General features: G+C 35.3%; 4 protein-coding genes across 9 annotated transcripts; 3 read left to right on the forward strand and 1 right to left on the reverse strand.

Annotated features, from left to right (window-relative positions):
• Positions 1-830: 830 nt before the first annotated feature.
• On the reverse strand, positions 831-10,616 carry LOC132170482 (putative expansin-A17). Of its 2 annotated transcripts, XM_088517739.1 has the most exons (4): positions 10,562-10,616; positions 1,704-1,775; positions 1,253-1,574; positions 831-1,140 (listed from the first exon to the last, which is right to left on the reverse strand). In XM_088517739.1, the coding sequence occupies exons 2-4, from the start codon at positions 1,705-1,707 to the stop codon at positions 831-833; spliced, it is 636 nt and encodes a 211-aa protein (XP_088373865.1). In that variant the 5' UTR covers positions 1,708-1,775; positions 10,562-10,616. The 2 variants fall into 2 exon arrangements, with proteins under 2 accessions (XP_088373865.1, XP_059437456.1); XM_059581473.2 differs by lacking the exon at positions 10,562-10,616 and having other exon boundaries at positions 1,704-1,845.
• On the forward strand, positions 3,419-8,130 carry LOC132172769 (nucleoside diphosphate kinase 2, chloroplastic-like). 5 transcript variants are annotated; one of them, XR_009439183.2, is made up of 10 exons: positions 3,419-3,572; positions 5,026-5,315; positions 5,467-5,523; positions 5,805-5,891; positions 6,334-6,414; positions 6,528-6,640; positions 6,777-6,826; positions 7,188-7,309; positions 7,502-7,611; positions 7,733-8,130. XR_009439183.2 is itself a non-coding variant. In XM_088517746.1 (8 exons), the coding sequence occupies exons 2-8, from the start codon at positions 5,067-5,069 to the stop codon at positions 7,253-7,255; spliced, it is 705 nt and encodes a 234-aa protein (XP_088373872.1). In that variant the 5' UTR covers positions 3,419-3,689; positions 5,026-5,066; the 3' UTR covers positions 7,256-7,448. The 5 variants fall into 5 exon arrangements, 4 of the variants coding, with proteins under 4 accessions (XP_088373872.1, XP_059440323.1, XP_059440322.1 ...); XM_088517746.1 differs by lacking the exons at positions 7,502-7,611; positions 7,733-8,130 and having other exon boundaries at positions 3,419-3,689; positions 7,188-7,448; XM_059584340.2 differs by lacking the exons at positions 7,502-7,611; positions 7,733-8,130 and having other exon boundaries at positions 3,419-3,675; positions 7,188-7,448.
• Positions 10,617-11,191: 575 nt separating the features above from the next.
• On the forward strand, positions 11,192-16,805 carry LOC132172786 (protein CYTOSOLIC ABA RECEPTOR KINASE 2). The gene is made up of 8 exons (XM_059584356.2): positions 11,192-11,443; positions 13,819-13,930; positions 14,369-14,619; positions 14,703-14,829; positions 14,992-15,265; positions 15,661-15,793; positions 15,918-16,004; positions 16,476-16,805. The coding sequence occupies exons 2-8, from the start codon at positions 13,846-13,848 to the stop codon at positions 16,605-16,607; spliced, it is 1,089 nt and encodes a 362-aa protein (XP_059440339.1). The 5' UTR covers positions 11,192-11,443; positions 13,819-13,845; the 3' UTR covers positions 16,608-16,805.
• A 1,753-nt stretch (positions 16,806-18,558) lies between these two features.
• Positions 18,559-23,840, forward strand: LOC132172472 (putative sugar phosphate/phosphate translocator At1g48230). The gene is made up of 10 exons (XM_059583987.2): positions 18,559-18,668; positions 19,240-19,484; positions 19,622-19,729; positions 20,658-20,689; positions 20,767-20,817; positions 21,670-21,731; positions 21,827-22,088; positions 22,637-22,902; positions 22,986-23,080; positions 23,547-23,840. The coding sequence occupies exons 2-10, from the start codon at positions 19,401-19,403 to the stop codon at positions 23,547-23,549; spliced, it is 963 nt and encodes a 320-aa protein (XP_059439970.1). The 5' UTR covers positions 18,559-18,668; positions 19,240-19,400; the 3' UTR covers positions 23,550-23,840.
• The last annotated feature ends 932 nt before the right edge of the window (positions 23,841-24,772 follow it).

The following is a 24,772-nucleotide window of genomic DNA, read 5'->3' on the forward strand; positions in this document are numbered from 1 at the left end:
AAAAAAAAAAAAAAAAAAAATTGTACATAAACAACTTCTTCCCTTAAAAAATATAATATTAATCTCTTTTGGAAAATATTTTGTGTTTTATTTTTTAGAAATGTTAATTTTTATTCTATAACCTGTTAAATTACCAGTTATCCCAAAAGTTTAAGCTGATAGGAATAAGTAAATTTAATCACTTAATCATTAATTTAACACTCTCTCTCACGTACTTGTGAGCTCCCTTTTAATAAGTGAGACACAACACGTTGAATATTTAATTTAAATAGGGGTGATTTGACGGAGTTAAGGTTCAATTACAGGACCTTTGGCTTTGATACCATGTTAAATTACTAGTTATCTCAAAGGCTTAAATCTATCAATATTGATATATATGACAGTCATAATCAATCATTTGAATATATATATTTTTTTAAATAATGATGTTGGATTATTTTTTTACCATTACTCTTTTTTTTTAAAAAAGTGTTTTATAATTTAGAAGATGCTCAATGTCTTGCCTTAATGCAGGATAAAAGTTAATTGAAATAACAATAAGAATAATAATATAACTCTTATGAATTTCTTAATTTGTTGATTCTTTAATTAGCGGTTGAAAAATATAAAGGTAGCAACTTGAGAGTTATGAATATATATGACTGTATTTTATTTAGTCAATGCTTTTTAATTACATATTTTGCCTAACTTGTTGGGCTGAGCTACAACTCCAAAATAATATAGAAAAGTAACTATAAAAATCATAATAGTAGATTAATTGGTATTGTCACATCAGTCAGGGCAGAAAATCCAAGACCGAGGACGCGTGATGAAAATTTTGTATGAATGATTTAGAATTGAACATCGCTGGAGAAGGACTGGCCAAACTGCCAATTAGAAGACACCACATCATTAGCCGTGCGGGTTTGTCCGTCGCTGGTTTGGACTTTAAAGGACAAGCCCTGACCATTAAGATACTTTAGGCTCTGCCAGTTGACACCCCAATTTCTTGTCATGGCTTCCCATTCATCGGATTTGGATCCTTTGATCCAAACTTGAGAGATATCTCCAGCTCCCCCTACGTTGGATATGAGCACTAGTTCGAAGCCATCATTGCCGTTGATGGTAAATCTAATCCCTCCACTGCTCTTGCATTTAACCCTGGTGAAATCAATCAAATTTATGTCATATATATATATATATAGGAATGATCAAAAACAAAGTCAACATAGAAAGAGCAACCAGATTATATATATGTATATATAAAACATACTTCCTATAGTGTACAGGTACAATCCCAGCCCTGTAAATGGCGATTTTCTCAAATGCAGGTTGAGACATGTCAAAGTGTGGTCGAGGAGGATTGCACCAACCGCCATTGTCACTAGGGAGATCATAGTTTGGAGGGCAATAGTTTGTAGCCGTGATTGTAATAGAAGTACCCTTGTGGCACCATTCTGGATCCTGCTCCGCATCACACACGATTTGATAGCACCCACCACATGCTTTCCCATTTTTGAACAAAGCTGTGCTCAGAGCTGCTGTTTTTATGCCATAGCCATCGGTATAGAGGTCTCCATAGCCACAGGCACCCCCTGTTAAAGACAACCAAAAACACTTGATATATATATATATATATATATATATATATATATATATATATATATGCATGCATGTTGTACGTGGAAATTAACAATTTCTAGTACTGTAAGAAAAGCACTTACCCATCGTTCCTGAAGCATCACTACCGCCATAAAAAGTTGAATGGGCTTGTTGCCAATCATCAGCCAATGCTACTCTAAATTTTGTGGTGAATATACACATAAACATTAATATAAAACCAGTGAATACATAGAGTCCTTCCATTTTCTCTCTGTTTCACTGTCAAAGAAGCGCCTGCTTTGATGAAGAAGATGGCGATGGAGTTGTTGTAATTAATGTGTTGGAATCCCCAGTTATTTATAATCGCTATTAAGGAAGGGGCAGCTGACAAGAATAATCAGTAAGCAATATTAGCATGGTCGTTGATAAGGATTAAAGTCGGTTATGATTTGGTTATACTAAATTAAAGAATTTAATTACCTTAATTTATGCGAAACATCTTTTAAAGCTCTATAAATAGAATAATATACAACATATAAGGCTTTAACACCTACGTGAACGTAGGTCATACACCAAACCGCGTAATTCTCGTGTCTTTATTGTTAGAATATAAATTTTGAATTATTAAATTCATCTATTCCTATTAAATTAAGCTTCTAGGACAAATGTGATTTTAATGCCCTGTTCAATTTTAAGCCTTCTCTAAGGAAGACGTCAACTTTTATATATGAGAGCCCCTTCTATTGGGATGTTAGGAATTTGACATATTAGGTAAAAATACCAAATATAATGAAGATAAAAATACCGTATTTTTAATTCAAATCAATCTCATAAACTTTTCAATTAATTTTAACTCAATGTCCACCACTCATCACCAAACTTCCATCCATTTCTGAACCTTCAACACTAGAATCTAAAAAATCAACCAAGATGATGGATCCAGTGTTTTTATTAATGAGTATTTTGTCAAAAGAATATAAATTATTTGGTGTATTCTTCTCAACTTTTTTTTTTTCAGAATTATGAATATCGAGAATAAAAAAGAGTTGAGATTATGTTTGGATGGTTTAAAGAATATAAAATATAATAATAATAAATATAATTAATTTTTTTTTAAAAAAAAATTACAAAAAACAAAAAGAAAATAGAAAAAAATTTGGGGTGGTTCATAGGGGTGGCCTGGCCACCACCAACAACGATTTAAATTTTTTGAATTTTTATTAATGATACTTTTTATTTGAGTGGAAATTTTTGAAATTAAGTTGAAATTTTTTGAGTTGAGTTGACATGTTTACCTAAAATTAAAATCATAAAAGAGTTGATCGAATTGACTTGAGAAAGAAAAAAAAAAGTGTTTCTCAAACAAGCTATTTTTTTTTTAGGGTAAAGTCCACTTAACCTTCTCAAACTACCACCTCAATGACAATCTACTCCATAAGCTATTAATTACGACAATTTATCTCATAAACTACCAAAACAATGACAATGTACCCCAATACTAATAAAGTGACGAAATTACCCCTATATAATTTTCAACAAGACAAAAATATTCTTAAAATTTTGCCAAAAAAAAAAATTTAGTATTTTGTTTTTATTTTAGTAAGAATAATTTCGTCATTTTATTAAAAGTAGGGGGGTACATTGTCATTGTTTTGATAATTTAAGAGGTAAATTGTCGCAATTGATAATTTGGAGGGTAAATTGTAATTAGAGTGATAATTTAAGGGGATAAGTGTACTTTACTTTTTTTTTTTTTTTGGTTAAAAAATTCTAGTTGAGATGTCATTTCTTAATTGGAGGGTGCATAATATGATATGACGTTCAAATTGGAGTCAATTGATTACGAGGGTCGGAAAGATAAGGCTGAGCGCTTTATCTTGCGCACTCATCTCCGCGTATCCTGCGCACTCTTCGCCGGTTTCGGACCTCAGACCTCACACACACACTGATTTCAAGCGCACACAGAGCACTTTCTCTATCTCTGATTTCAGGTACCGATGAGTCTCCGTAACTCTCCGAATTTCAGTTTGTCGTTTGTGAGTGATTTTGACTTTGAATTTGGTGGATGAAGAAATTCTGAGTAAGAAACGCAATGTTAGTTCTTTTATGTAAGCCTGTAATTGATCTGCATTTTTCTTTTACTAGTTTCGCTGTATTTGCTTTTTGTTCATATTTGTTTAGCTCTGATTTTTGGTGGTGATTGGTTTTGGTCTGCTGACCTGTGTATGATAGCTGCAAGTGGATTGATTGGATGATATATAACTCGGTGAAAATTTAAAATAGTGATGCAAAAAGTGAAATGATTTGAACCGTAATGTGCAAATGATTTTCGTTTTCTGATTAAATTCTAGAGTTGAAGTAACCATGTGGGATTGAGGAGGTGGCTGTGTTGTCAAATTTTAAGGTGGATATGGTTTGTATTGAATTGATATGAATGGGAAGTTGAGTAAATATCACTAGATATTTGTGCATTTTGTGTTACTCAGAATTGTCGTGCCGAGAATATAAGGAACGTTGTTGTAATGTGCTTACATGCATGCTAAGTTTGGGTTTGGTTAAAGGAATTTCGTTGTAGAGTTGTTTATGAGCATGTGTTTTGCATTAACTCTAGCGGAATTTCACATGTTTGAACATGAGTTAATTTGCACGGAGGTCGGAATACGATTTCGGTACTGAGGTGGTATTGCAATTATGGGATCACAATGATTGTATACGCATGGAATTTTGAGTTGTTATTTGCATGCCCTTGCAAAAGATTTCACCATATTGTTTGTGATAGATAGAAAATAAAGTGTTTATGAAATAAGTGTTGTCATCCATGGGCAACGATTAGTTTGTTTTTATTGGAAATGCTAAGAGTGTAGCCAATTATATTGTAACATTGGTTAACGAGAAGTCTTAATAAGATCACTTTTAGTCTTGGGAAGATACTTTTTATATGTTGTTTTTGCACAACTCGGATTGATTTAGCTCAATAGATCCTATAATCCCAGCTACATAGACTTGTTACATATATTTCTTCCTTCTCATTTAGCTTCACATAGGTTCATATGGTTCATCTATTGTCACTTCTTCCTCTTGCAAATGACAAGTTTTCTTATAGAGAGAGCTGTATGTCATAGGATAATGGGGGAGTACTCTGACCTGAAATGGGGACTGGCACTGATGTGCCTCAAAAATGCAGGAAGCCCAATGTCTTTTTGCGCATTTATTTTTAATGAATTACTTACTCGTTTAAAAAGATGAAGGAAGTGAATGAAGAAAATTTAAGATTGCTATTTCTTTGTTTCTTTTCCCTTTTTGAAATGGTTCTTTTGTATGCTGACCAGCTTCTCATGAAGCGCTTGGCTGGTCTGTTCTGTCTTTTCACCTCCTATATATCTTATTCATAAAAGTTAGAATTGCTGCTTTGTTTATTTGAAATGATACTTTTTGATCAAACAGGAGGCTCACTAGAGGACTTAGCGAGAGAGAGGAAAGAAAGAATGGAAGCTAAGGCAGTGTTTGGCGGAAGTCCATGTCTTTCATCATCTCTTCCGCGCTTACCAGCTCATAGAATTTGCAGCTTATCCTACACTCACAAGCCTATGCTACGCACCATCCACCACGACCACCACTTAGCTGCATTCCACTCAAAATCCCATCTTTTCTCATATTCCCCATCTAGTCCCCATACCAAAACCACCCTCTCCCGTAAAACCCGTATCTTCCTTCCCCACTTGGTTGCTTCAATGGTTTGCTTCTTTCCCTCTCTCTTTTTGACTTTTGCCTCAAAGTACAGAAATCCAATTTAGCTTTCTCCTATTTTATTCAGTATTTGCAAAGTGTACTAGAACCCCATTTGAAAATTTTCACTTCATTTTGTGCGTGTCATTGTGTGTGCAGGAAGAAGTTGAAGAGACTTATATAATGGTGAAACCAGACGGTGTTCAACGGGGACTTGTAAGCTTTACTCTAATTTGTTTGCCATTTTGAAACTCTTATGTAATGTTTAGTTGCTGAGAGAGCATGGAGAAAAAGTTTTAAGATTTTTACATTATACCTCTAATAGATTGAGGCTTTTAGCCTAATTGCTTGTCCTGATTAAGGGAATTTTATAATTTCCTGGAAACCCTTTTTCTTGGCTTTCTTCGCTGTCGTGTATTTAGCTTTTATCTTGGATAAGTGATTATTTTAATTGTCTCTCTGGTCTGAATTTGTCTTCTTGGGTTGAGTTGTTGTAGGTTGGAGAGATTATTTCAAGGTTTGAGAAGAAGGGATTTAAACTGACTGGCTTGAAGCTCTTCCAATGTCCAAAAGAATTGGCAGAGGTTTGTTGTAGTATTGATACTTGTACTTACTTATTTTGCTCGGAGAAGCCCCAAATCAGTATTTCCATTTCATTATTGTGAATTGAAGTGTTTTCTGCATGAGTTTACATTGTCTGGATTGAAATAAACTAAAGGCATTCAGCAGTTGTGATGTAAAATAATTGAAGAAGTCCTGCATATGAGGATAACAGAACATGTTGCTCCCATTTTAATTAAGGAGAAAGTTGTAGGTGATGTAATGAACTTGAAGTAATATGACAGGATGTTTCCATGTTTTCTGGACATTTAACAGCACAGCAATGTTATTGACCAACTTCATATCTCTTGTTATAGTTGGGGTTGATTGGATGTATGGTTGATGGTTACTTGAGCATTGATTTTTACATCGTCTTTGGGATGCTTAAATTATTATGCATATCATGTGCATTGTTAATGGTTACAGGAGCATTATAAGGATCTCAAGGCAAAGTCTTTCTTCCCTAAGCTGATTGAGTACATCACTTCAGGTCCAGTTGTGTGCATGGTGCGATTTACTCTTTCTTCCCTGTCCCTAACACATCTACATTGTAAATAATGAGCACGAGATATTTGCAAGTATTAAGTTGCGAAAAAATGATTATGCTGTTATTTTTGAAGGCTTGGGAGGGTGTTGGTGTTGTTTCGTCGGCACGTAAGCTTATAGGGTCTACAGATCCTCTTCAAGCTGACCCTGGCACAATAAGAGGGGACCTTGCTGTTCAAACAGGAAGGTTAGGGCCTTTAATCTCTTCTGGTGTTTCACTAGTTTGTGTAATTTAATCACAGTGGGTTGGAAAAAGTTGTTTATTTCTTGAGAGCGAATTACTTGTCTACAGACAAGGTCTTATGATGAAATTTTTTTCGCAGGAATGTGATTCATGGGAGTGACAGCCCTGAGAATGGCAAGCGTGAAATAGGTAATATCGTCATATGGTTAAATGTGATCTTTTCTTGAGTTCTTAATCCCAATTCAGATGCACATTATGGTCAAAACTATAATAAATCAGATAACTAGTAGACTACAGACATGCACATATAGATGTATGTGCATGTGTGTGCCTGGGCACGTACGTGTGGTATGTGTGTGCTTGTGTGTGTCATATAGACCCATACAAGAACCAAAGTTCAGGCATAACAGTCAGCTCTGCTAGACTCCTTTTTGTGTCTATAATAGCTACTTTTCGTGTTATTGTTTTGAGCTGAGATTGGTAATCAAGTAATGCTTGATGGACATAACTCTCTCTCTCTCTCACACACACATAACTTGCTTCTCTGCAGCTCTCTGGTTCAAAGAAGATGAACCATGTCGGTGGACACCAGCTCAAGCACCATGGCTAAGGGAGTGATCTTTCGCCCAGTTCTTTGACCCGCGCAATTTTGAAGAAACTCTCTGAGCACATGTACTTCCAATGCCAAATTATTCTCTCTCAACTTTTTATTTTTTATTTTTGCGATTTTAAACAGTACATGGAATATTTAATGTGAAATGTGAAACTTTGCTGAAGAAGGTTTTGGAAAATTTCTAGTCATAGTTCATAATTCTCTGGCCCATGATGTTTCTTTGTTTGTTGGGGCACATGGAACTTTGGAAGTGGATTTGTTGCAGACAGGATAAAGGTTGGCGTTTGGATTCTAGGGTAAGCAATGCGTGCCACCTGAAGAAAGCCTTTTAGTGATTTATCTCAATAACATCATAAATAGGGTAAGCAATGTATGTCACATGAAAGTTTTATTTCAAATTTGTTAATTGGTTGGAATGCAAGCTTCAAAACTCTCTGCTTGTTCTGAATGTAAAAATGACTGCCCAAATTCCTATTATGCAGATTGATGTGGATATTGGATCATCCTCTGTAGCAAGGAGTTTCATTGCCCTTGTTCCTGGATATGTGTCAAGCATGGTTGTTGATCATGCGTAGGATAGGCTTGTGAGTGTAGGATAAGCTGCCGTGCAAGTTCTCTGAGCTGGAAAGCGTGGAAGAGATGATGAAAGATGGACTTCCGCCAAATCACTAGCAATTCAGTGCGCCGGCATTTGATTTCTTTTCCTTTTCCCTTTTTGATTATTGTAAGAGTGGGCTATGGGTGGGCACATGAGCCCACGAATCCCACCAAGAGTAGCAGATCTTCAATTTTCTCAATTTTTTTTTTTATTCTGTAGCCACTCATGATTTTTTTATGTGCATGGCAGCATAGGACCCAAAAATAAAAAATAAAAAAATTGATATGTAGTCAAAATGCATGTGATTTTGAAAAAGAGTATAGTTAGAAATCATATTTTATGTTATAATTATTTTACAATACTTTTTTTTTTTTTTTTTTTTTGAAGGAAAATCATTCTTATCTCATTAATAGAAAAATCAAGAGCATTAAAACTCTTACAATCACAGAATATAACGTTCTGAAAGATCCTATCCGAAGCTAAAAGATCAAAGTCGTAACTAAAAGATTACACATCAAAGACGCCAAACATCCGCTAACTTATAACTAATTTTCAGTTGGAATAACATATCTGCGTTAGACAAATACAAACTAATGCATAGGTAGCTCTTATTCCTCGATCCTAGGATCAAAAAGACTTCATGCCGACACACATCCTCTTGAACCCGAAAGTCAGGATATTGTTCACATCCACAACCCCAGGGATCTGGACCAAAATAACATCGAGGAGATCAAGAAAGAGGACATGGCCTTATTACAAGCAGCAATAAAAACAAGAAAAATACAGGAAAAAACAAAGCAATACAACTAAAAATTTAAAAATAGGAGCACACTAGGCGGATGACAGCAGCCGGAAGAAAAGTCGATCACGTGCTTGCCGGAAACCGATGCGTAGAAGGCGTTGGAAGCACATCGCGGTGGGGACGTGTGAAAAGACCCAGCAGAAGACAATAAACGGCAAAGCTAGCGCGGAAGAGATCGGCGACGCACTCAAAGAAATTGGGGGAAGTTTGAGTGAATCCCCCATGAGCGGCACCCACAAAGTGTGCCAAAACAAACACCTAGGAAGAAAAAATAAACAAGCAAACAAAGAACAACAACAGGGAAAAGAAAGCGTAATCCAAAAACAAACACAAAAAAGAAAAGAAACACAGATCGGGGAAGAGAGGGGGGAAGGAAAATGGGGAAGGGAGGGGGGAACAAATCAAGGAAAGAGAGGAGGGGGGGAGGGGGAGAAACCCCTCCCCCTCTCTCTTGCTTTATGTTTATATCTCAATGTCAGACAATTAAAACGTATATAATTATTTTACAATACTAACATGGCAGTCTTAACCAATTCTTGAATCAGTCCTAGTAAAAAAGAGTAATGATATAAACTATATTTTTATTTTACACTATTACAAAATGCTGAAGTGTTAGTTTCAACCAATTATTAGATTAGTCTTTTTTTTAAAAAAAATAAAATAAAATTAAGGATTGGTTGAAACTTACACATCAATATTGTGGGATAAAAGAGTAATGCTACACACAATAATGTCACAAATATCCTATTAAGCTGATGTGGCAAAGTTTACTAACCCTTAGATGTCATTGGCAAACAAATATATTCAATGGCTACTAGACCTTATTACCTTTTTACTCTTAAAAAAAAATGCACACGAGAATTACATCCATTTTGAATAAATGGTATAATAAACTGAGTTGAAAATTTCTCCAACCCTCTAACCTAGTTTAGACAAAAATAATAATAATAATAATAATTACAAATTTATCATGCAAATATTCTCAACTGTTTCTTTGGTCCCACCGAAAAAAAAAAAAAAATTACATAAAAGAGAAATGGGAAATGTTTGATTCACAAAAGGCCAATTATTGCAATAACGATTCTACATTAATGTGAACATACATAACGCATGACATCTCACATGCGGTATAATTGCAAATTACAAAATACTAATTTCTTAATCAAGATATTGTCGTATAACAGGACAAAAAACTGCAGTATATGTTAGTTGAACAATCCCTATCCACCATAAATCTAACTGGAGCCGATAAATTTTTTTAATAATTTTGTTATTTGAATTGCTAGTAATTCCAATAGTAAAAATAAAAGAGTTTCTACGAAACTTACTTGTCCGATCGAGCACATGTCAAACAACGTATTTACGTGTTTAGACAGTGAATTTCATATAAGCTCACTTACATTTATTATCTGAATTGCTAGTGATTTGGATAGAAAAATTGTTGATTTGGACAGAAAAATTGTTGGAAATCCAAATGATTTTAATTTTAAATCCACTTTTGTACAAAAGGAAACTAAAGACATATCTCAAAATTTAGAGATAATGATGTTTCATAGTAAAAAAATAATGCCACAATAATTACTGATCCGTGAGTGAGAATTTAATATAGTATGAAAATAAATATTTAAAATTTAAACTTATCTATGTAATTAGAGTGATGATAGAGAGAACACGGGCATGATGCACACCCGTATTTTTTAATATAAAATAATATATTTTTTAATATTTTAATTTTATATATATATATATATATATATATATATATATATATATATATTTTAAAAAATATTAAAAAACACAGGCGTGATGCACGCCCGTGTTCTCTCTATCATCACTCATGTAATTAACCGTTTATTTCAATTTAATCTTTCACTTTTTTTTTTTTTTGGTTCACTTGTTGAATCTTATTACTTGGTAAAAAGAAGAGTGTTAGAAAAGATATAATGATTAAGAGTTGGAATTTTTTCAAAATGGTTGATGATGAATCGACAAACGCCCTTTGAAGAGTATTGACTTTCTGCATTCAACTTGATTAATCAAATCATTACTAATTCAACACTTTTTCAACCTCATCAGCTCACACGAGGAATCCGCAATTCACTAATCACATCTCAATAGTAGCATTACATTATTTTTATTTTAATCTCGCTCTATTTTTTATTTTTTTTTTAAAAGAAAGGACTAATTATTAATTAAAAAAATGTACAAAGTACTCATTTGTTCAATTTTTTAAAGAGTATTTTTTTTATTTTATATTTTTAAACAATATTACCGAATAGAGTCGGTTTTATGGAAACTGTTAGACGTGATTTTACTGTTTAACCCCTGGTGTCATAAGTGTGAGGTAGACTGATTACTTAACAATTAGCATGGCATTTAGTAATCAGAAAAATCTGCAAACCTCTCAATTTCAAACCAGTCAGCCCCCGACACGTGCCCAGAAATTTCTTGCAAAATTCAACTTAATTGTTTGAGCGGTCAAGTCTGGCTAGCTTTCTCAGACCAAGAAGAACCAACACTCTTAAACAAATTTAAAAAATAGAAAATAAAATTAATTAATTAATTAAGCAGTATTTAAGTGTTTGTATTAGCAAAAATCCCTGCAATAATACGTACAAATTGGAGTCAATGTTTTTAGAGTCGAAGAGAAAGGTCTGAAAGCTAGACTAGGCCGAGCAATCTGAGGTGCTTTATCCTGCGCACTCATCTCCGCATATCCTGCGCACCCCTTCGCCGGCTTCGGAGCTCAGATCTCTCACGCACACAGAGCTCTTGCCTCATCTCTGATTTCAGGTACCGATCCGTCTCTGTAACTCTCCGAATTTTTCAGTTTCTCTTTGTTTTCCTAGTCAGTTTGTTAGTGATTTTGAGTTTGAATTTGGTGGATGAAGAAATTCTGAGTAAGAAACGCAATGTTACTTCTGTTATGTAAGCCTGTAATTGATCTGTATTTTTCTTTTACGAGTTTCGCCGTATTTGCTTTTTTGTTTATATTTGTTTAGCTCTGATTTTTGGTGGTGATTGGTTTTGATCTGCCGAATCTGTGTGTATGATAGCTGGAAGTGGATTGATTGGATGATATAAACTCGGTGAAAATTTAAAATAGTGATGCAAAAGTGAAATTATTTGAACCGTAATGTGCAGAAGATTTTCTTTTTCTGACTAAATTCTGGAGTTAAGAGTAACCATGCGGGACTGAGGAGGTGGCTGTGTTGTCAAATTTTAAGGTTGATATGGTTTGTGTTGAATTGGTATGAATGAGAAGTTGGGTAAATATCACTAGATATTTGTGCGTTTTGTGTTACTCAGAATTGCTGTGCCAAGAAATACATTAAGGAACGTTGTTGTAATGTGCTTGCATGCATGCTATGTTTGGGTTTGGTCAAAGGAATTTCGTTGTAGAGTTGTTTATGAGCTTGTGTAACGCATGAACTCTTGTGGGATTTCATATGTTTAAACACGAGCCAATTTGAGCGGAGATGGGAATATGATTTTGCTACTGAGGTGGTGTTACAATTATGGGGTCAGAAAGATTGTATACGCTTGGAATTTTGAGGTGTTGCCCTTGCAAAAGATTTCACCAGATTGTTTGTTATAGATAGAAAATAAAGTGTGTATTAAATAAGTTTTGTCATCCATGGGCACAGATTAGTTTGGTTTGATTGGGAATGCTAAGAGCGTAGCCAATTATATTGTAACATTGGTTAACGAGAAGTCTCAATAAGATCACTAGTCCCATATCTCTTTGAGACACAATTGTTACTCTACCAGCCCCCAGCAATGGCAGGAAGCGAAGCCTCCAGTCAAAATTCCATCAAGGCAACCGATCCCCTGAAAAAGCAACAACAACAACAAAAGCAAAAAGAAGAGGATCGTACCCACTTCGAAGAAAAAGAAATTGATACGGCGAGGATGATGACAATGAGCTCATACAGAAGGTTCTTCAACCGTTGAGCAAGAAATAGAAAATAAGCACAAAAGAATTTAAGGGTGGTTCGGTATTAGCCCAAATGGTTACGGCTAATACTAATCTAATAAGTGAAGTAGTCGTCGTATCCAATTGGCTTACTCTTATTTTTTGATGTTATAGGAGAATTTGGGTAGGTGAAGATAATACAAGTATGGTAGGTGGAGATAAATATCAAATCAAAAGTGAATACAAGCAAATCTGATTACCTAAAATGTAGGAGATTATAATCAAATCTAATTACCTACAATGTAGGAGATTATAATCAAATCTGAAATCAATTACATTCGAGTAATGCTAGGGACCATCTTTTTATCCTCCTAAAGTTGATGTGGCTTTCAAAATTACCATTGGATCAAAATCCAAATATGATTCATCTAAAATTTAATGGTGATTTTGAAAGCCACATCAACTTTAGGGGGATAAAAAGATGGTCTTTAGCATTACTCATTACATTCAGATTTGAATATAATCAAATCTTTTCATATATTCTAACATTGGGAAGATAGTTCTTAAAGGGAAATTCTAGGTGTTCTTTTAGTGTTCTCTTAGTGTCCTCCCAACTGTGATGTAGCTTTTAAAATCACCAATAGATTAAAAGTCAATAATGATAATCTTAAATTCAATGATGATTTTAAAAGCCACATCATAGTTGGGAGGATATCAGGAGAACACTAGAAAAACACCTAGCATTTCCCGTTCTTAAATGTTGTTTTTGCACAACTTGGTTTGATTTAGCTCAATGGATCCTAGAATCCCAGCTACTTAGATTTGTTACATGTCTTTCTTGCTTCTCATTCAGCTTCACATAGGTTCGAATGGTTCATCTGTTGTCACTGCTTCCTCTTGCAAATGATAAATTTTCTCATAGAGAGAGTTGTATGTCATAGGATAATGGGGAGTCTGACCTGAAATGGCGACTGGCACTGATGTGCCTGAAAAAATGCAGGAAGCCCAATTTTTTTTGCGCATTTATTTTTTAATGAATCACTTAATTAAAAAGATGAAGGAAGTGAACGTAGAAAATTTTAGATTTTGATTTCTTTGTTTCTTTTTCCTTTTTGAAATGGTTCTTTTGTGTGCTGATCAGCTTCTCATGAAGCACTTAGCTGGTCTGCTCTATCTTTTCACCTCCTATATATTTTATGCATAAAAGTTAGAATTGCTGCTTTGTTTATTTGAAATGATACTTTTTCATCAGACAGGAGTATTCTTGAGGAAAAGAATCATGAGCTGCTTTGGTTGTTGTGAAGAAGATGATGTCCGTAAAGCTGCTGACAGTGGAGGTCCATACGTGGTGAAAAGTTCAGCAGGTAATTCAGTGGGCCAAGCTAGAGCTGTTGCATCATGACTGAATTAATTTAAGTAAATATGTAATGTATGACTGTTTTACATCTATATAATCAACATTTAGATCAAAGTAGTTTCTAAAATCCACTGGCCAGGTTGGTTGGAGGCTTGGATTAAGCTGTATGAGTTTTTGATGCTTATATCCATTTTCACTTGACACACACACAGATGTAGCGTTCACATACCAACTCTATGTTGTGTTTTTTCTTTTTCTTTTTGGTATTTTTATTTTATATTCTGTGTGTGTTTATTCGGTTACTGTTTTTATTACTGTAATCTGAACGCACCAACACTATCTTGTTTTTTTCTTTTTCTTTTTGGAATTTTCCTTTTATGTTCTGTGTGTGTTTATTCAGTTACTGTTTTTATTACTGTAATCTGACTTGAATCCTATCCTGTAGGAAATGATGGTGGCTATCATACATCAGAAACTGCACCGAAGGGTGCACAAGCTGTGAAAGTTCAGCCCATTGAAGTTCCTGCTATACCAGTGGATGAACTAAAAGAAGTTACAGATAACTTTGGGACAAATACTTTGATTGGAGAGGGCTCATACGGAAGGGTATATCATGGGGTTCTTAAAAGTGGGCAGCCTGCTGCAATCAAGAAGTTAGATGCTAGCAAACAACCTGACGAGGAATTTTTAGCCCAGGTTTTGGCAACCGTAACTTACTATTTTTCCCGAGTAAATGAAATAAGTTAAGCTTTACATGACAATTAATGTTTGATTAACAGGTTTCTATGGTATCAAGGCTGAAGCATGACAATTTTGTTCAATTGCTTGGTTACTGTGTTGATGGGAACTCCCGTATTCTTGCCTATGAGTTTGCGTCTAATGGATCTCTTCATGATATTCTACATGGTATGTAATATTGAGCTGCAACTGTAAAAGGCTGAAAGCCTAATGATATGTTTATTGTTTTTAGCTGCATTATCTTGGTTCATATATTATAATTGGGAGCTGCTATATTCACAGTTTTAGAGTTGTGTTGGTGTTTCTACTTATTATTCAATTTTTATGCAGGGAGAAAGGGTGTTAAAGGAGCACAACCTGGTCCTGTTCTGTCATGGGCACAACGAGTAAAAATTGCTGTGGGGGCCGCAAAAGGGCTTGAGTACTTGCATGAAAAGGCCAATCCTCACATCATCCATAGGGACATCAAGTCTAGCAATGTACTAATCTTTGATGATGATGTTGCTAAGATTGCGGATTTTGATTTGTCAAATCAAGCTCCTGATATGGCTGCACGTCTTCATTCCACTCGTGTTCTTGGAACCTTTGGTTATCATGCACCTGAGTAAGCAATTTATGGATGCATCATGTTTGTTTTATCTAATATCCATTCATTTTTTGTATGGAGTATGATATAAGATCACGAGGGAAGCTAATCTACTTAATGACATGAAATTTGCTGCCAAAGATTTCACTGAATGACAATGATATGCATTGCCTTATGTAAATCAATTAATGATTCTTTTGGCTGCTTAGATATTTTCTGACATGAAATAAATACTTGGCATTTTTGCCAATGCCAATCAGACTTCAAAAAGGTTACAAGTCTTTTACTTGCCTTTCTGGCAATTAAACTGGGTATCAGCTTGAGCCAGTGAAGTATTCCAATATTTAAAGCATGATGTGAGACTGCATTCCTTGAGCACCATACATTTGTCATTCTTTATTTGTGGTTGGCAGGTATGCAATGACCGGACAGTTGAATGCTAAGAGTGATGTATACAGCTTCGGTGTTGTCCTTCTTGAACTTTTGACAGGGCGAAAGCCTGTTGATCATACATTACCACGTGGGCAGCAGAGTTTAGTTACATGGGTACTAAATTGTGTTACTCTTTTCTTACATCCAGCACCTCTTCTTTGTTTTCAAGCATTTTAGACATAAAAATATGTTGTCCATGCAACCAAGCTGATTACAGGATGGTTTTGACATGTGTTAGGCTACACCAAAACTTAGTGAAGACAAGGTTAGGCAGTGTATTGATACAAGACTTAATGGAGAGTATCCTCCTAAGGCTGTTGCAAAGGTACTTGCTCCGACTCCTTTTTGACTGTTAAATACCACTTTTTTTCTTTTCTTTTTTAAATGGGTTTGTTGTTTGGGGGAGGAGTCTTCTTCCCCTTTTCATGTAAGGTAGAACTCATAACAGGAGCTATCACATGTGGTTAGATAGAGTAAAACTTCTATTCTTTTCATTCGTTTGATAGAGTTCTTGGTGGCTGAAGAGGGGTGGAATCAGAATATGAGTAAAAAAGATTTGTAAAGTCTTAGCCCTAGAAAAATTTATTAACAAAAAGAGACACAGTATAAATAAAATTAAAAGGCAAAAAAACAAAAAAATAATATAATAGTGTAAGAAACTTAATTCCCACCTGGCCTGCGTGACTGCATCTATTAGAACTAGACTAATAAGGCCTCAAAATATCTATCACTTCAAATCATTTTTTGACCCCAAAACATCTAATATAACAAGTCCTTTGCTTGTCTTGATTTGCAGATGGCTGCTGTTGCTGCCTTGTGTGTGCAATATGAAGCTGACTTCCGGCCAAACATGAGCATTGTAGTCAAAGCCCTCCAGCCACTGTTAAATGCCCGGTCTGGACACGCCGGCGAAACACCAAGCTTGTAAACTTCTCTCTCACTCTCTCTGTGAGTTTGTGCATTTGTACACTCATGTGAGTAATGCAAATATAACAAAGGGATTGTTTTAGAAAGTGGTGGTAAATTGTTTGAACAAGGTTGACATATGCTTTCATTATTTACACTTGAATTGTTCATAATTTGTGGGCTGCTTTTCCTCCCATCTGAATTACTCAGTTTTGGCTTCTTTCCTTTACCCTAAAATGATCGCCATAAGAGGTTTGCTAAATTGTTCTGGGAGTGCACTCAAGTGGGGGTTGCTCTTTAGAACGAAAGCCTGTGGCCAAGGAAAACTTAAGCTGACGAATAGATAGTCCCACTCGGCAAATAAAGTTGGATGGCTGTCTCTTTGCACCTGAAGAAGTTTATCATCGAAGGAGACTCTATCGTAGGGTCTCATCTCTGATTGGAAGATCTCCACCATTTCCTACACCCTATCCTCTACCCCAACTCTTCTGATTAGGAAGTTTGGAAGATAAACAGAAAGTGTCAAATTCTGTGCTGACAATACGGCAAAATGGGCTGCAACCAGAAACTTCTCTTACTGCATTCCCGTGACCCCTCAACCCCATTTTTGTGTATCCCCATATATAGCGGACGGATCTATACAATAGTTATGCGTATTTTTAGTAGCATATGAGAAATACATGCTTGTTTAATAAAACTATTAAAAAAGCATGTTCTTTTTACATGTTCAAATGATACATGACAGTCTTTGAAGCCTCTTTAGAAGAAATTCGTGTCCCTAATAAATAGTATAATTTGTTCCTCCTTAATTCATCAATCGTTTAAAAAAACCATCAATTCATTTCTTGTTTAATCACGTCAACTCCCAACGAAATACAACCTATCATCTTTGTGCTCCAATTAGGTTAGTTCTTTCTATCCACATCAACCATACACAGAATAATAATCTATGATCCAAGGAGTTCAACTTGATTGATTTTGCATTTTTTTTCTTCTAAGCCAATGAAACAAGGGTTACATTTTCATTCTTGATCCAAATCGAAAAGAATGTGTTTGATTTTGCATTTGCAGTTAGCCTCTCACTTTATAAATCAAGTTAGGCTATGCTAATGCTTATCTTGAAAAATAAATAAATTTCTATTTTCACATGCGTCTTCTACAAAAGTATCTTAAAATTTTTGAAAAAAATTGTTTGGCAAAATTTTGGAAAACTATTTTTGATTTTCAAATGTTAAAACTCACCACAAGGGTGGTAGTTGAGTTGGAAGAAGAATTCTTTTCATCCTAGTGGTCGCGTTTTCGAATCTACTTGCGGTAGTAGATGCGTAAACCAGATGCTACTTTGAAAGGGCTCTACTGGCTCACACCTTTGTGGGGTTGTGGTGATGGGTTCGCCTTCCTAGGCAGTAGCTATGGCTCAAACCGGACATTCCACAGCGAGTGGGAACCCCGATGGTAACGCCCAAGGGGGAAAACTACACTGGTCGCCCCTTCCCACCTTTTTAAATTTTTTTTTTTTAAAAAAAAGAAGTTAAAACTCTTCTCAAGTATGAGTTTTCTAAACGAGTTTTCACATGTGGCCATCATCGATGCCACATTAACACACTTTTTAAAACAAACTATAAATCTCAATTTTTACCATATATATATTTTTTTTTCAAAACCCAAAATCCAAAACATATATATCTCAAAATTTTATCAAACCAACCAAAAAAGTGTTCATAACAAGCAGTTATCTTAATTAAGATTTTTATAAAACCCCTTCAAGCACTGAAGTATCAATAATTCATTAATTTATTTTTAGCCTATGTCTTGTGAGCTTAGTGGTGTGTGTTAGGTGGACTTGACCAAAAGCTTACCGCTAGTTACTAATGTCAAACATGGCCACTGGCGACGGCGACGTTTTTGGAATATCTAGATTTACAGACACGACGTCGTCTTCCTCCACCAGGTCTATAAAAGAAACACGCTAATTAAGGGCGCGATTTTCTTGTCTCTACGGATCTCTCTGGCTCACTCCCCATCTCTATCTCTGTGAAGTCCGCCATTGTCTCTTTCAAATCAGATTCGCACTTCTCACTGCGTGAGTAAATCACATTTCTATTTGTTTCCGTTCAGTTTCCATGCTTTTAGTTTCACAAAAAAAAATGAATTGTTTGTCAATGTAATTGTGAGAAATTTAGGACAAAAAACCTGTGTTTAGTAAATGTTTTCTAATTTTGGCGAATAATTAGCAATTTATTAGTACTGCGACTGATATCTATTCTTGATTAGCATATGATCTGAGTTGCTGAAATGCATCTGTATTGTTTAGTGTTTTTAGTTGAAAATTGGTTTGCTGAAAGCGCTGCCAAGATCTGTATTGTAGTTGTACAGAAATATGTGTAACTCAAGGAAGAGAAAATGCTTTGTTACTAATCGTGTTGCTTGGTTTGCGTTTGATTAAAAAAAAAAATTGAAATGAAGTGTTTTTGTGAGCTGGCTTGCTTTTAATATAATTTTTTTGGGGAAGTGTTTTCTAGGCTTGCCATTCGTGCTGGACTGTGTGATATAATGGCGATCTATGTATGGTAGTTTTAGTGATATGAATTCGAAATCTCAGTGACTTTGCATTTGTATTAATAAAAGGCATGTTGATAATCATTGGTGAACAGGGAAAATCTCTGATTAAACGGGAGAATTGGACCACTTTTATTGGGGATTACGTGTTCCTTACCCTAATTTTTTGTTTGAAAAGCTTGTATTCATTGATGATGCTTGGCAAGCAAGTGGTTGTTTGTTGAAGGGCTTTTGTAGGACTCGTCTACCAGAGACAATGATAAGCAGGCAGCATTTGCTGACTTATATTTATCTCCTAGTCTACATATTGCTTTCATCAGGGGTTATTTTGTACAACAAGGTAAGCCGTTCACAGTATAATCTGTCACCTGAACCACGGATATTTTTCAGCTCCTTTTGGTGTCTTTTATACTTTAATCCTGATTTCCATCTGAAAGATTAAATAATGAATGTTGCCTGATTTTCATTCATCTGCAGTGGGTCCTTTCAACAAAGTACTTCAATTTTCCATATCCGATAACCCTCACCATGATTCATATGGGATTTTCTGGTGCAGTTGCATTCTTTCTCATTCGAGTTTTCAAGGTAGGACCGTTTTTGATCTTGTGATGCCGTCACTTTCTTCTATCTTCCCTTCACTGGGTTTGCTACTATCGGTCATTATTATTATTTTTTTTTTGATAAAAAGGGCGTTTGGGAAAAAAAAAATCCATTGAAAATTTTTTTGTGACAGACTCACCCTGAGTAGGCTAATGGACGCTGGAGTCACTGAAACAACTATAGCTTTAATGGGTGGCAACAAGAATGTGATATGTGCTCTCTTGATTTCATTCCCATCTTACTGCATTCAGAATCATTGCACATCTTATGATTTTTACAACTAAAACTTATATAGATTCTTAATCCTTAGATTGGAAGATTTAGTATACAAGAGTACTTATCAAAAAAAAGATTTAGCATACAAGAGTACAATACTTGCACAAGTTCTTGTGAGCTGACCTCAATGTATCAAGGATGCTATAAACTAAGTCTCAAAACATTTTTCCAACCCCAATAGATGGGATTAAGACTTGGTTGAGTGGAGTTGGCTCGAGTACTGGCTTATGTCTTTCTTCCTTTGTAGATCCTTTATTTTTAATTCTTTTCTTTTCTTCTCGTCAGTTTAAAATTAGATTGAGATCCTATGAAGAGTTTGCCTATAGCTATGAGAAGAAATGATTTTTCTACGACATGAAAAAGGAAGATAGGTATACAGATGTACTAAATGAAAACATTGATCCTGCCCCACCTAAAAGATATAAATTTTAAGAAGGGTCTATGAGGGGATAAATGATGATTGATAACTGCTCTAACTTTCTGATATGTTTTTCTTTGATTACGTCTCATCCCTCTTTTTCTTTCACTTTCTTCTCCCATCTTTGATTTGTTCTCTCTGCCTTGGTATACCTTTTCTTTCCTGCAATGTTTTTTACTCTGCAGTGGTCAAACATTTTGATTTCTTAAATTGGTGCAGGTTGTTTCTCCTATTAAAATGACATTCAAAATGTAAGCTTGTTACATGCACTTTGATTTTTTCCAACGTCAAAACTTTCTGCCCTTTGGTAACTTTCCTGGCTTTGCAGATATGCAACTTGTGTCATTCCTATAAGTGCCTTCTTCGCAGCTAGTTTATGGTAAGTAACTTATATTGTAGAATTTAAACTTCTAGTTTGAATCCAATTATTGTTGTCCATCTTAAGTAAAGGCTGGGTAAAATTTCCTGCTATGCAACATAAATGTATGTACATGTTATTACCTGATATATCTGGGGAAAATTCCAGGAGCCTATCTTGAGGCATTTTGCAATTTATTTTACCTGGGTTTAGACAAGAAGAAATAAATTGTAGCATGTTAGCCTGTTATTTTACTGTTGTTCTATGTATAACTTTGAAATTAAACACTCACCTGAGCTTGTCCCAACTATCGCTATGCAGAAAGGCTTGGGATAATATGGACTTTTATCAATTTTAGTTGGTAGATATTAGCACTTTTTATTGGAAAAGAACTTCTGGATTCATCATCATTAACCCCAATTTAGTTGGGATTAATGCTTGCTTGAACTTATTTGGTTTGTGAAAGAGATCCTTCGCTCTTTTTCTATTGCGGGGTGGGACATGTATCTTCTTTCCATGCTATTACTAAAATCTACATTCAATGTAGAATTTAATGGGCTACACGCTAACTATCAACTGCTTTATAATCTACATATTTTTTTTCTTACTTGAAGACAAGTGAATATGATCACTAGTAAGCCTCTTGGATACGTTCCTGTTAAGATTTTAGCAGTTTTCTTACTTACTTTTGATCCCTTAATGTGTTCTTGATTCGAATAGTTGCTTTTGCACCATAATGTAGATTTCTCAAGATTAATGCTCCTAATCTGAAGCTCGTGATTTCCATATCCACAATGTCGTGGCTTTCACATTGCTTTTCACATGTTAAGTTTTATATTCCAAATCTTTAATGCATTTCCTGTGTCTATACAGGTTTGGCAACACGGCTTATCTGTACATTTCTGTGGCCTTCATCCAGATGCTTAAAGCCCTGAGTATGCTAATATTCTGTTTATTTGTATGTCGTTGGTATGCCTTGGAAAATACTAAATGGCTAAACATTTATTTTTTATTTTTTATTTTTTCACAGTGCCAGTGGCTACATTCCTCACTGCAGTTGTCTGTGGCACTGACAAATTAAAGTATGATGTGTTCTTGAACATGGTGCTGGTCAGTGTTGGAGTCGTCGTTTCCTCATATGGGGAAATTCATTTTAATGTGCTGGGTACAGCTTATCAGGTCATGGGAATGTTTGGTGAAGCTCTCAGGCTGGTCTTAACACAAGTTCTTCTACAGAAGAAGGGATTAACTCTAAATCCTATCACCAGCTTATATTACATAGCACCATGCAGGTATCTTGTTCTCACACATTTGGAACCTTTAAATTATTGTTCTATTTTTGAGTTTGACATGTTGATTCAGGCATCAATGGTACTTCTCTGGTGGTTCTGGAATAACACGGCACTACTAGGCCTCAAACCCCGACTAATTGGGGAATTCATGAATCCTCTTTTGCAACTCAGTTTTTCTTAAAGCAATCTGCTTTAATCTTTATTACATCCTTGACACATGCCGCTCCTAACTACTTTATGTCATTCTTGGCATTCCTTTGGCTCTTTCGGTTCCTTGAACTTAAATCACTCATTTGTATCATTATATTTGTAGGTCTTTAAATAACTTTTAAAAGTGCTCTATGCGTAGTTTTTTATTTGAACTTAGAGGAAAGCCAATCCAGCAACTACATTCTGGAAAATAACATCTTGGGGAGTGTTGGAAAAGAAAACTAAAATTATTGCAGATATGATTCCAGATAAATCAATTGATATGCACTCTGAGGGTATAATTATGATTTTTATGCTGTTTGGCTGAATTACTCATTCTCATCCTGTGTCCTGTGCAGCTTTGTCTTTTTGTTTGTTCCTTGGTATTTTCTGGAGAAGCCTGTAATGAATGTCTCACAGATTCAATTCAATTTCTGGATATTCTTCTCAAATGCACTATGTGCTCTGGCTTTGAACTTCTCGATCTTCTTAGTAATTGGTAGAACCGGAGCTGTAACTATCCGTGTTGCCGGAGTTTTGAAAGACTGGATTCTCATTGCCCTTTCAACGGTTCTATTTCCCGAGTCTGTGATTACTGGGCTCAATATAATTGGTTATGCGATAGGTAAAATATTGGTCGGTCATTAGTTTTAACTTAAAACTTCCAAATTGATATTTAATGTCTACTATAATTCTGTCTTTCTGCAGCTCTCTGTGGTGTTGTCATGTATAACTACTTGAAGGTCAGGGATACTCGTGCATCTCAAATTTCTTCTGAGAGTCTCCCAGATAGAGCAGTAAAGGTCGATATTCTCAGCTATTCTTATCATGTTTTAGGTTGATTAGTATTTATGCTCTTTACCTTTACGTCTTATTCTTAGATATGTTGAAACTTTCCTAAACATTTGGGGAGAGTATGCAATAACCATTTTACAGATGGCCATCGTAAAAATATGATATCTGTCCTTGTGAGGAACCTCATTGTGGACATTTTTCAATGTTTAAAGGGTTATTGCCTAGGAGCAAGCACATAATCTTAAGCTTGTTGCCTCCAATTTTTTGCATCCACTCTGTAACTGTGGCCATCTGATTGAACTGCTTTACCACGGCAAGTTCCTTCAAGAGGGGCAGATTAAGTTGTGGGAACCATATTTATTTTATTTTCACTTTTTAGTAAGGGAGAAGTAATTATCTTGTGCCAAAGTAGTTTTGGAATGGGTGGCAATTTTCAAGTAATTATCTTGTTCTTCTTGTTTCCACATGTTGCAGTAGTTGAAGATGGAGAAGGCATCTGATCTATATGTCCCCCAATGTTAATCGAAACAATAGAAGTGGTGGGAGGAATGGTTCTGCTCCTGATTCAGATGTGGATGAAGAAGCTGGCATAATTCCTCCTTTCAAGGATGTCTCGTGTAGCAGCTATACGGCCTAGGAGCTGATAAAAAATTGCAGAAAGTAGCCAGTCAAACTATACATTCATTTTTGTTCTTAAATGTGGATACAATATATATTTTTTTTAACATAGCATCTTTTCATACGAGTACTATACACTAATCTGCCTAATAGCATGGTTTCAGCACACGATCAAGGTTTAGTCTCATCCATAACCCTAGATTTCGTCAAGTGTCTATTTGGTAATAATTGGAAGGAAGGAAAATGGAGGGTGGATGAGGGTTTTTTTCTTATTGGGTAGGGAAAATAAAGGGAAGCGCACCAAAGGCAAAGGAAGTGGAGATGTTTGTTAAAATTCCTGTTTGTGTTCTCAAAGAAAACGTTTTGCAAGCAACAATTGGACCTGTCTAGTCAATTCGAGACCTACGCGAATTTTATGGAAGTCCTGAGTGGCAATTCAAACAATCAACCGCAGGAAACCTCGGTCGGTCCAATCAAGTGATGGCTCCAACCAAACTTTGTGAGTCATGGGAACAATAATAGTTTAACAATTTGAAGCAGCCAATAGATGTTAGTCTACTTTACTTAGTCGGCGCCATGAAAAAAAAAAAGAATTTGTTGTCACTGTTTAATGAAAGGTAAAGTAGTAGTGAAAAGCTGGCGAGGCCCAGGGGTGGGTTTGGTAGAGCTTTTCCGGTGACTTCATATCCAACTTTACTTAGGCCTCTTTATTATCGATATATACCTTTTTTGTGCCACCAATCTTCCTACTTTAAATTGCCGAGTAAAAGTTAAAGGCTAAATGCTAAAAGCACACCAACGGACACGACATAGGGCATATATTCCAATTGGACTAAAAGAAGGTGCTGGCCGGCAGGGTTAAGCATCCTAAACAAAAATTTAAAATTCTATCTAATGTCTTTACTGCAATTGTAATTTGTACCCTATATAAATACTTTAATTTTATTTTTTTAATTTTTTTTAATAAGGGCCTATTGGCACTAGAAATAAGAAATACAATAAAATCAAAATCAAAATATTACCGTGCAAGATGAAATTAATACGAGTAATGCTATAAGTCTTCTTACAGTCCTTTTAGAGTC

This window comes from Corylus avellana, chromosome 1 (genome assembly GCF_965113065.1).
Source record: "Corylus avellana chromosome 1, dhCorAvel1.hap1.2, whole genome shotgun sequence".
Lineage (NCBI taxonomy): Eukaryota > Viridiplantae > Streptophyta > Magnoliopsida > Fagales > Betulaceae > Corylus > Corylus avellana.

Excerpts from the sequence above, each read along its gene's own strand:
- LOC132170482 (XM_059581473.2), bottom strand. The coding sequence starts at position 1,845 with ATGGAAGGACTCTATGTATTCACTGGTTTTATATTAATGTTTATGTGT. Across the intron at positions 1,575-1,703 it reads TGATGCTTCAGGAACGATGG|GGGGTGCCTGTGGCTATGGA; the intron begins GTAAGTGCTTTT and ends TGTCTTTAACAG. Across the intron at positions 1,141-1,252 it reads GTACCTGTACACTATAGGAA|GGTTAAATGCAAGAGCAGTG; the intron begins GTATGTTTTATA and ends TGATTTCACCAG.
- LOC132172769 (XM_088517746.1), top strand. The coding sequence starts at position 5,067 with ATGGAAGCTAAGGCAGTGTTTGGCGGAAGTCCATGTCTTTCATCATCT. Across the intron at positions 5,524-5,804 it reads ACGGTGTTCAACGGGGACTT|GTTGGAGAGATTATTTCAAG; the intron begins GTAAGCTTTACT and ends GAGTTGTTGTAG. Across the intron at positions 6,415-6,527 it reads CAGGTCCAGTTGTGTGCATG|GCTTGGGAGGGTGTTGGTGT; the intron begins GTGCGATTTACT and ends TTATTTTTGAAG.
- LOC132172786 (XM_059584356.2), top strand. The coding sequence starts at position 13,846 with ATGAGCTGCTTTGGTTGTTGTGAAGAAGATGATGTCCGTAAAGCTGCT. Across the intron at positions 14,620-14,702 it reads ACGAGGAATTTTTAGCCCAG|GTTTCTATGGTATCAAGGCT; the intron begins GTTTTGGCAACC and ends TTTGATTAACAG. Across the intron at positions 15,794-15,917 it reads AGCAGAGTTTAGTTACATGG|GCTACACCAAAACTTAGTGA; the intron begins GTACTAAATTGT and ends GACATGTGTTAG.
- LOC132172472 (XM_059583987.2), top strand. The coding sequence starts at position 19,401 with ATGATAAGCAGGCAGCATTTGCTGACTTATATTTATCTCCTAGTCTAC. Across the intron at positions 19,730-20,657 it reads TTCTCATTCGAGTTTTCAAG|GTTGTTTCTCCTATTAAAAT; the intron begins GTAGGACCGTTT and ends AAATTGGTGCAG. Across the intron at positions 22,903-22,985 it reads TATAATTGGTTATGCGATAG|CTCTCTGTGGTGTTGTCATG; the intron begins GTAAAATATTGG and ends GTCTTTCTGCAG.